The 10,299-nt window shown below is 54.0% G+C and overlaps 1 protein-coding gene across 1 annotated transcript; it reads right to left on the reverse strand.

Annotated features, from left to right (window-relative positions):
* Positions 1 to 335: 335 nt before the first annotated feature.
* Positions 336 to 8,374, reverse strand: LOC135886559 (cathepsin G-like). Its single transcript, XM_065414310.1, has 5 exons — positions 8,308 to 8,374; positions 5,479 to 5,626; positions 4,797 to 4,932; positions 1,185 to 1,457; positions 336 to 857 (listed from the first exon to the last, which is right to left on the reverse strand). The coding sequence occupies exons 1-5, from the start codon at positions 8,372 to 8,374 to the stop codon at positions 708 to 710; spliced, it is 774 nt and encodes a 257-aa protein (XP_065270382.1). The 3' UTR covers positions 336 to 707.
* Positions 8,375 to 10,299: the final 1,925 nt, after the last annotated feature.

Here is a 10,299-nt window from a genome sequence, read left to right on the forward strand (position 1 = left end):
GAAGGCACCACTTCATTGTTTTGCAACTTCATTTTTATTCATTGCTGGGTAAGAAGCAGCGAGCAAAATGCACCATGCCGCGAGGCAAGGCAGGGCAGCAGAGCTTAGAGGGAGGCGCTCAGAGCTGTCATTTCAGCTTAAATCAATTCAGTGCATAATTTCCTAATTTCCCTTCCCATGAACAAACTCCCGCTCTCCTTGTCAGCACTGGGAACAGGTGTCTTTGGAATAGGCGGTGGCTACCCCGGGGGAAATAACATGTGGAAAAGGCCCAGTGAGGACAGGGCAGGCTGCAGTTTTAACAGGAGTTAGCAGGTCAGGTAATGACAAGGATCTCCCATAAACGGTCACTCGACTGGTTGATATGGGGGAGAGCTACAAATTGCCGTGTCTGTTCCAGGGTTTGGCCTGTGTCCGTTACCCCGGGGAAAATAAACCAGCTGTTTCCTGAGCGAAGACGCATCCTAAGGGCCTGGGTTGGGATTGCCAAGGGAGCTGTGGGAGTTGGAATTGAACATGGATCCTAACTCCCCCAGGCTCCCTGCCTTTATACTCATGGGTTGGGCACTGCCTGAGAGGAGCAATGTCTGGGGTGGGGGAGATCAGCCTGGGGGGACTCAGCCCCTCTGCAAAGCAGCCGCTTCATCTGGGCCATGCAAAGAACAGAAGTGGTGCATCTCCAGCCTCTGCAGCAATTCCCATCAGGCTCAGGGCTGCAGCCTCCTCATCGTCCTCCGTATCCAGGGGATGAAGGTGGAGACTCTCGCGTAGACCCTTGGGGGGCTCCCATTGACAGGCCCCCAAGAGATGATGCCCTGGGCTGTTTTCCCACACACCAGGGGGCCCCCAGAGTCACCCTGCAAAACAAAACAAGCCACAGATGGAGAAAGGCTCAGTGAGTCATTTCCCGCCATTCTTCAAACACTGATGGACACATTAGTGACACCCCCCTGCTATCCAGATGGTCTCTGCTTGGGCCCCGCACAGCCCAGCCTGTCTCAACAAACCCCCAACTCCTCCCAGTTTATCCCCCCCCCCGAGAGAAGATCAGATATTTTCCCATTGGTTTGTACAGCGCTTAGAGCAGCAGGACCTGATCTCTGATCTTTGCTTATGGGCCAAACCGCCACACCAGGAGCCTCATTAATAATAACGATTTATCGAAGGACACTTGGGAGTTTCACCTTGAAAGAGGCTTTCTGCTCCTTTGGGTCCCCCACACACATCATCGTGCAGGTGTTATATTTACGATATATCCCACCAGGATAGTTCAGACAGGCCTCATCGTCCAGCACCTTCAAATCCACCTCCCGGAGCACATTGGGGAGCCTCTTACTGAGTGCGCTGGTGCGGCCCCAGCCAGCGACACTGCACACGGTCCCTGGTTTCACTCGCCGATGAGCCGGGGGGAGACGGATGAGCCTCACCTGTTTATTGAGCTTTGCCTTGCGCCCCAGCTACAAACAAGAGAGGACACAAGCACCAGGGTCAATATGAACGTCAGAGCTGATTTTTTTTTAAAACCAAATAATTCCAGGGGACAACTAATGAGATAACAGGGACAGGAGTTGGGTCAAAGGATCAAACGAAGGGAACGTGACGGGGACACCTAGCAGAGAACCCCAGACAGTGCCCACTGCTCCTCAAAGGCGTCAAGAGAGCCAGCGGTCGCCGTCCATCTGCTCATGCATCCGCTGCCCGGATGCATGAGCAGATGGAGGATCAGAAATAGGCCCCACAGTCACAGGAGACCCCATCGGCCAACCTCCTCTCCCTGGTTTTATAGATGACCATTTTAGGGAGGGGCAGGAGGAGGTTGACCAGGAGGTCCCGTGGCTTTGTGGGGCCATGGATGGGGAGTGCGTAGACAAGGAGGTGAGGGGAAAAGTGCAGCCAGAAACACAACATAATATTGGTGAGGAGCCAGTATAGGAGCTGCAACCTGGCGCACACCAAGTAAACGTGAGCCAGAGTCTCCCTCACACCGCAGAAGGGGCAGGTGTCCAGGATGGGGGTAAACCATGCCAAGTACACGCCCGTGCTCATGACCCCATGAAAGAGCCACCAATTGATATCCCTAGCTGGCCTTGGGACCAGGGCAGAGTATAGGCTGGCCCACCGGGGCTTCTCTCCCTCTAGAGGTGGCAGGCGGTCCCACCACTTTGTGTCAGGGTGGGACGCGAGGGTAAGGAAGTGAAGGGTGTGGAGCATGAGCGTGTATAGGTGTTTCCTTGGTGTGGTCTGGAAACAAACCAGCTGCAAGTCGTGCAGCTGGCTCACGGTGAAGGGCCTGGGGGGCCGGTTGGGTCCACGGGGCAGGAGCCTGATGAAAAGGTCCAGATGGCCTGGGGTGGAGGGTTGGCGGGGCGTGCCCTCTTGCAGGACCCGGTCAAGGTAGGCCCGAGCAGTGGGCGACAAAGCGGCCCTCACCTCCTGAAGTACGCGCTGAGGAGTACGAAGCCTGCAGAGCCCCATGAGCTGAATGAGCATCAGGGGATCCAGCCAGTATCCCCGGTCGTAGTCCAGGAGGTCTCTGACTCCGGTGACTTCTGCCAGGACCAACCTCTGGCGCACTGAGGGGGACTCTGCTACCTGCACATGGAGCTGGAGGTTGTGTAGCAGGGGCTCCGCGAAGAGATCTGCTTCCTTGGTGGCCACCGTGGACCTGGTTGCCTAGAACAGCTTCCAGGTCCAGAGGAGGTCCTGGTAGAAGACCGGCAGCCCAGAGAGGTCTCACGGAAGGCCTTTCAGATTGAGATAAAGGAGCTGTTGGTCGTATCGGAGCCCTCGGAAGCGGCGCAGGAAGGCGTGCGCCAGTACTCTCTATGCTGGACTACCTGCACCATAAAGGAGCCTCTGCAGTACCTGGAGGCAGAAGACATGGACCTGAGTGTGTAGACACTTCAGGCCCTGCTCCCCTCCTCCAGGGGCAGGGGGAGGACCCCTGCAGAGACCCAGTGCAGTCCTGGCCAAAAGAACTCCAGAAGCACCATCCGGAGGTGGGCCAGGAAGCCCGGGGCTGGGACCAGGGTGTTGAGTCGGTACCAGAGCATGGACAGGACTAGTTGATTGAGCACCAGTTCCCTCCCTCAGAGGGAGAGGCACCGGAGTAGTCGCGTCCATTTCCGGAGCCACTCTGTCACCCTACCCGTTAAACCGTACCAATTTTCCAGCGGAGACAGATGCATGGCAGAAAGGTAAACACCAAGATAGAGCAGCGGACCCGCGCTCCACCGGATGGCCTGAAGCGCAGGTGGGAGGGAGCTCACCTGCCACCTGTCCCCGACCACCAGGCCAGAGCTCTTGACCCAGTTGACCCGGGCGGAGGAGGCTGCCAAGTAGACAGCCTGGCAAGCCTCCACCCGTGCCAAGTCACCCGGGTCCTGGACCACGAGGAGCATGTCGTCGGCGTATGCCAACGGGACCAGCCACAGTTCCAGCTCTCGGAGCACCAACCCTGTCAGCCTCCTGCAGAGGAGGCAGAGGAAGGGCTTGCCAGAGCATACAGCTGGCCCGAAAGGGGGCACCCCTGCCGTACTCCTCGCCCGAAGCTGACTGGTTCAGTCAGGGTCCAGTTGAGCCTGACCAGACACTCTGCGGAAGCGTACAGCAACTGGAGAAAACCCACAAACTGGGGTCCGAATCCAAACACTCGCAGAGTGCTCAGAAGGTACTCTTGGTCCACCCTGTCGAATGCTTTCTCCTGATCCAGGGACAGGAAGGCGAACGACAGACTATCCCTAAACCTGAGCTCCAAGAGGTCCTGGACCAGATACATATTATTGAATATGGTGCTGCCCGGGACGGTGTAGGTCTGTTCTGGGTGGACCATGTCTGCCAGCATGGACCCTACCTGCAGCGAGATGGCCTTGGCTATGATTTTGTAGTCCTTGCTGAGGAGCGAGATGGGATGCCAATTCCGTAAGTCGTGGAGGTCCCCCTTCTTCGGCAATAAGGCGAGCACAGCTTGCCTGCACAAAAGAAGGAGGACCCTGCTCTGCAAGGACTCGGCCCAGGCGGTGACTGGGTCTGGGCCGAGGACGTCCCAGAACACACAGTAGAACTCCACGGTCAGCCCATCCATGCCCGGAGATTTATTGGTGGGCATGCGGCAGAGGGCTTCCGAGAACTCGGCCAGAGTGAGAGGCAGCTCTAGCCGGTCTCGGTTGCCCACGCTGACTGTCGGGAGTCCATCACAGAGCACTCTGCAAGTGTTAGGATCGGTCGGATCCGGAGAGAAAAGGCCTGCGTAGAAGGCCCTGACCCTCCCGCATATCTCCGCCTCTGCCAGGAGGCAGGTGACGTGCTTCTTGGCCCCCCTCTTTTTTTTCCCTCCAGGGCGTAGAAGAAGCGGGAGCAATGATCCATCTCCTGAAGGAGGCGGATGCGGGATCGAAAAAAGGCACCCCGGGCCTGATGGTCCTTGAGGGCCCGGAGCTCCTCCCGCTTCTCCCGGCATGCTCTTCAGAGGGATGGATCCTCGGGGCTGGCAGCCAGATGCATCTCCAGCTCTAAGACCTTCCATTCCAACTGCTCTATTTCCGCATCCCTCCGTCAGTTGGTGCCCCGGGTGTAGTGATGGCAGAAGAGCCGGGCACGCACCTTCCCCATGTCCCACCACCGCCACACCAAGGAAAAGGCCAGAGCTGATGACGGGTAGAGAGAGACTCCAAGGAGAGAGAAACTACAGCCAATGTATGTCCATGGAGATACTAGGGGGCGGGGTGATGGGATGGGGGCGGTACCTGCAGCAGTGTGAGGTCAGTGGGGGCGGAGTGATGGGATGGGGGCGGTACCTGCAGCAGCATGATGTCATTGTTATGGGTCTCTCTGTTGTATTGCGGATGGGGGATCCGGCGGCGCACAGAGATTTTCTGTTGACTCTGTTCCTGTTGTTTAATGTTATGGGCTCCCAGAGACACAGTGATCTTGCTGTAAAAGCCAAGAGCAATACATGGGCATTGGGGCAGTAGTGTACTGAGGTGGGGGATGGGCACATGGTCTGACATAAGTACTGATATTATGGTAACAGGGCAGCATGTGACGCTCAGGCTGTGATCTCAGACTCCTTCATTCCCCTTGACCCCTGGGTCTCAACTCCCCTCCAGCCAGGTGAGCCCTCCCAGCTAGATCCAGACAGAGGTCAATGCCTAGTTCCCCCCATCCCAGAGGCCTGCAGAGCTGTTCTGGAGCTGTGAGTCCCTCTCTGTCCTATCTGGGCAATGGGCCAGACCCCAGCTGATGTCAATGGCCGTAGCCCCATAGATTTACCCAGCGTTGGATCTGGACCATGGTTTTCAGAGGCCCCTAGAGACATGTCAACGCCCCCTGAGCAGATCAGAGCCCCGGGCTCTCGTCTCCCGGCCTTTCCTACTAACTGCTCCTTCCCTGCAACCCACAATGGCACCAGAGCTCCCAGCTCCCTCATCACCCGCTAACACCGACCTGCCCCAACTTCCCCAGCACAGAGGCGCTTACTCTCCATTGCAGTGAGCGGCCGTCAGCACGAAGTTCTCTGACACCAGGAACCCTCCACAGCGAAAACTCTTGTCTTCACGTCGTATATTCAGACAGGCCATATAGGGCCTGGAGTGGGGCTTCACTTTCTTTCCCCCGATGATCTCACCTGGGGTGAGAACAGGTTCATATAAAGAGTCCCATCGTCTCCCTGGCCTGGGCTGGGATCAATCTCCCCATCCCAAAGGGGAGTCTCCACAACCTCAACCCACCCCCTCTGATGCTGTCCTTGGGGGATCCCTGTGCCTGGAACCCTGCCCCATCCTCAACTCTGCCACACACTGGACACCCCATGTGTCTGGAGGTTAAATCTAAAGCTCTGACCTTGCTAGGTGGAGAATCAGTGCCAAACGCATCGGGAGTGGATCACTAATCGCACTGCCTTGAAGTAACGGTTTTGGGTGTCAACATCAGCTAGAACGCCACTGACACGTCCCCTGCTGATGTTTCACCTTTTCTATCAATCTCCAGTGACAAGCTGGGGCTGGTCCAAAGCTGCTCCTCCAAACTTTTTTTGCACAGAAAATCTGATTTTCTAGACAATGAAAAGTTTCCCAGAAGGCGTCTCCTCGCCTCAAACATGCTGATATTTTTCTTGGAAAACTGATTATTTCCCCCAGTTTTGGGCACTTTTCAGCTGAAAAATTGTAAGTTTTTAGTCACCAAAACAATTTTAAATGTGGTCACACTACAGACTAAGATGGAGTGGTGAGGTATGCAAGGGAAACATGCCACCCCCCATCTGTTTAGCCCTGCTTCTTTCGCTCTCCTTCAGCCAGTACAGCTTTCGTTTCTGCAAATGTGACCCAGATTATCAGGATCGATGGCAACGTTATGCACAGCTGGCCAGCAAGTTTGAACTAAACACTGATCCCCTAAAAAAGCATTGGGAGGAGAAACTAGACCAATCGTAGCCAGTTCTCTGAACTGCTCCTTGGAGCTGCATTTAAGATTAATTCCACAGGAAATCATATGGAGGATGCATTGGACCCCTCTTCAATGTTCAATGCAGGCGCTGCTAAGTCAGCTGTGACTAGCACGTGCTGACTTAACCCATATGCTCATAGACCGGTCGGCTTTGGGCGGAACTGAAGGGGACAGTGGGTTTTTTTTTTCCTATCACCAAAAAAAAAATGTAACTTTCAACCTAGTGGGTGTTATCTGGAAGCAGAATAAATCAGAAAGACTTTGGCTAAGCAGAGCACTAACAGCAGTGAAAAGACAATTACCACCAAAACGGAAATCCAAAAAGCAACAAACAATTGAAGATTAGAGCATAGACATCCTAAGCTTGGCTACCATGGAAAGAGCTGTAGACTGTTACAGAGCTTCCCAAGAAAAGTTGTTAGAGATATGAGATGCTCTCCTGGAAGTATCTGATGATCCTATCAAATGCATGGTCCCACCTCAACACCCCTCTTCCCTACCCACTTCCGCTCCCTGTATCTATCCCTCTCATTTGAATTTTGCTTCTAGCCATTATCTTACTTTAATAATTTTTCTTTAACTAGCTGGATTTTATAAAGCATATTTTCTTTGTAAATTGTGGAATACAATAAGGGATTTATATTCTAACCATTCACATTTCAGATAACTAAATGTTTCAAGCCTAGCTAAGGTGAGGTAGCAAATACTTAATATCTTATGAGGTGTTTATGCATTATGAGAAGTTTATGTATATTTTGCTGTTTGTCTTCTCACTCTCTATATATCTTTTAAAAATTAATAAAAAGTTACTAGAAAAACAAATTATTTTGGGGGGTTTCAACTAAAAGTCAAAATTTCCCAGGGAAAAACTTTTCAGACCAACTCTGAACACGTCTCAGCCCAGGTGAATGAAGTCAAAGCTAGACAATCGGTGTAAAGACATCAGGGTGGAGGGGACAGGAGGGGGAAGAGCTGGTGAAGCTGAAGGACAATGTAGGCAAAAGAACAAATGAGGATAAACTGGGCAGGGACAGATGGAGGTGGAAGTGAGAAGGTCTCTAACTATCAGAGGGATGTAGGACTTAGGAATTGCCAGACTGCATGATTTGTTTTAACCCTGTGCAAATGCACATCTTGAGGCACTTGTATGGATTGAAGGCTGGTTCTCTGAGGTTAACTGGCCCCTGGCTTTGGCCAGGTTTAAATCAATATCAGGGCAGTCACAGGCAGAGCTGAACCACAGATGTGGTTTAAAATCAGGATAATTAAAGCAATACAAGTTTGTGTGCAGCTCACATCTGAATGTTTTAACAGACGACTCATGGCTGTTAGTTTGATGTCCATAGGAACGAGGCTGTATTGACAGTCTGGTGCTGTTATTTGCATATGGTGCCACCAACCCAGATAAGAGCCCCGTTGTGCCGGGTGCTGCACAGACCTTCAGGGAAAGTCAGTCCCTTCCCTAAAGAGCTTCAATTCAAAATGACACCACAGACAAAGGAAGAAGGAGCTAGAACCCAGGAGTCCTGGCTGCCACCCTCCAGCTCCACTCTAATCACTTGACCCCACTCCCAAGCAGGGAATAGAACCCAGGAGTCTTGGTTCCTAGCCCCTACTAAAGATACCCCTGTGCCTCTCTCCTGCTCTCAGTCTCTTTGTGTAGCTCTTGGGGGCTTTATCTCAGTACCAGATCCACCACCCAGACTCCTTCACCCCCACCTCCAAACTCTTCCCTAGCTGGGTCCTGGGAGCCAGAGATCAACCTGGCAGATGCATCTGACTCTGGGGAGGATCCAGGATTTGCAAACATCCCAGCTCCCTTCCGGCTCCACTCCCCAGGATCCCTGACCCCCCAACACTCACCAGCCCCAGCCCCGGGCGGCAGGAGAAAGGCCGCAGGCAGCAGGATCAGGATCAGCATCGTCACCATCTGGGGAAAGTGACAGTGCTTGTGCCTCAGTACTGGGGGATTTATAGAGTCAGCAGGAAACCGCAGATCATGTTCGCTCTCCCCTCGTGGGGAGCTCGGACCACGCAGGCACCCTCAGAAACCTCAGCATTACTCCACTGCCACATGGGGGGCATGAGGGAGGGAGCTGGTGGCTGGAAAACAACCTCTCTCTGGAGGAAGGAGCTCAGGGGAAAGTCCCTCTGGGACACGATGTCTCTCCCCTGCCTCCCAGAGCATCTGGGAGCAGGGCCCCCTGGGGCCTGCCTGGAGTCCAGCACACCTGGCACTGGGCTAATCTGGAGATTGCCTATCTCCTATGCACCAGCAGCTCATCTGGTTGGGAGTGCGGCTGATGCTGAGTCAATGACTGGCTTGGCTCAGCTCCCTGCTTCTGCCCCAGAGTGCGTCTCAGAGCAGTAAGAAGGGGATGGGGGCCCTGCTGTGACTTCCTGTAGCCCAACCACAGAGCCCACAACAGAAATTCTCCCAGAGGCTGGGGAGCACGTAGGCCACCCAGTGGTGGACGTGGGGGAGCACAGATCCCATGGTGATAGGCGATGGGGAAGGCCTAAACAGACGGTGCTAGAGCCATGTTCCTCTGGGCCTGCCCCATGGCTGGCATGGTTGAGTAAAGAGCAAACGTCCTCACACAACAAGGGTGACCATTTGGGAAATGTGACCCTGGCTGTCCAGACATTTGAACATCTCACGCAACTACAATTCTGGGCCCCAGAAAGTGGCTTAAAATTGACCTGAGGCTCCGGCCCTATTTCTCCATCAAGCGCCGAGCTCTCCTGACATGCCTTGGTGTATTTCGTAAAGCCCCAGCATCAGGAGTCATGGGATCACCTGTGAATTTCAGCTTCCCTTGTGCTAAATTTTATGTTTTGAAACCACGAAGCTGTGGAGAAGAGTTTGAAGACATGACCCATAAATGCTTAAAGCCCCCTGGTTTTCTCCTCATCCGAGCCACTCCCTCAGGGTTCCCTAATACTACTCAGACAGCACCCGCAGAGCATGAGAACCCCCTATTCTCTCCCAGAAGACATCCTCCAATCCCCCACGAGCAGCATCTTCATGGCCTCTCTAAGGAGGGGGCAGCACTTCTGCCTGGGCCCAGAGGGGTTGCAGCCCCAGCTGTGTGGGGACAGGCAACTTCAGCGTCAGGTTCCCAGTGCATAGGTGGGTGCTAGGCTGTCCTGGGGCATGTACACCCAGCCACATGACAGGGAGAAAGACGGGTCCCCAACATCTGCAGACACTCAGCGTCTTGGGCTCTGCACAGCTGGGGCTGTGACCAGTCTGGTCCGCCCTACGGGCTCAATTGACTCGGCCTCTGAAACTTGCTGTTGTGGGTTTTTTTTGTGGTGTTGCTGTACCCCCACTGTCCATGACCTGGAGGGTAAAACCCTCCCATCTGTAGCTGGTAGTCAGCCCTGAGGCCTGACTGACAAGCTGAACATGTGAGCAAGGACATCTCCCTGTCCCCCTGGTAGTGAAAGGTGCATCCCCACGCACGGCTGTGTCACAAACAGAAACAGTTTTCAGCGTCAGACATTAGAGAGCACAAACGGAGCTGTTTGAGGGCCTGAGTCCAGGACTGGGATGGTGGGTCTGCACGTCGGAATTGAGGGTCACCAGCAGAGATGACCCATGCCTGCCCATAGTGGGGTCACAGAATGAGGGCAGCCGGTTTCAGCAGTGCTATCCAGCATGCTCAGTCCATGTTAGCATGGTCAGTATCAGCTAAGTAGCAAATCTGGGGGTGCATTTGTGGTCACATACCACCCATTCCCTGCCGTACTGCCTGTGGCTTGCACCAGCAAGACTGTTAAATGTCTACATCTTTGTCTGCAAATTTGTTATTTCTTCACTCCCCATGGGCTGAGTCATTTCCTCCTTCT

The sequence above is a fragment of the Emys orbicularis genome, chromosome 12, assembly GCF_028017835.1.
Source record: "Emys orbicularis isolate rEmyOrb1 chromosome 12, rEmyOrb1.hap1, whole genome shotgun sequence".
NCBI lineage: Eukaryota > Metazoa > Chordata > Testudines > Emydidae > Emys > Emys orbicularis.

Bases quoted from the DNA above. Each gene is read 5' to 3' on its own strand.
- LOC135886559 (XM_065414310.1), bottom strand. From the start codon at position 8,374: ATGGTGACGATGCTGATCCTGATCCTGCTGCCTGCGGCCTTTCTCCTG. The intron at 4,933-5,478 runs GTAAGCGCCTCT...TGGCTTTTACAG, and splicing joins GCCGCTCACTGCAATGGAGA to CAAGATCACTGTGTCTCTGG. The intron at 1,458-4,796 runs GTACCGCCCCCA...TCTTGTTTGTAG, and splicing joins ATGACATCATGCTGCTGCAG to CTGGGGCGCAAGGCAAAGCT.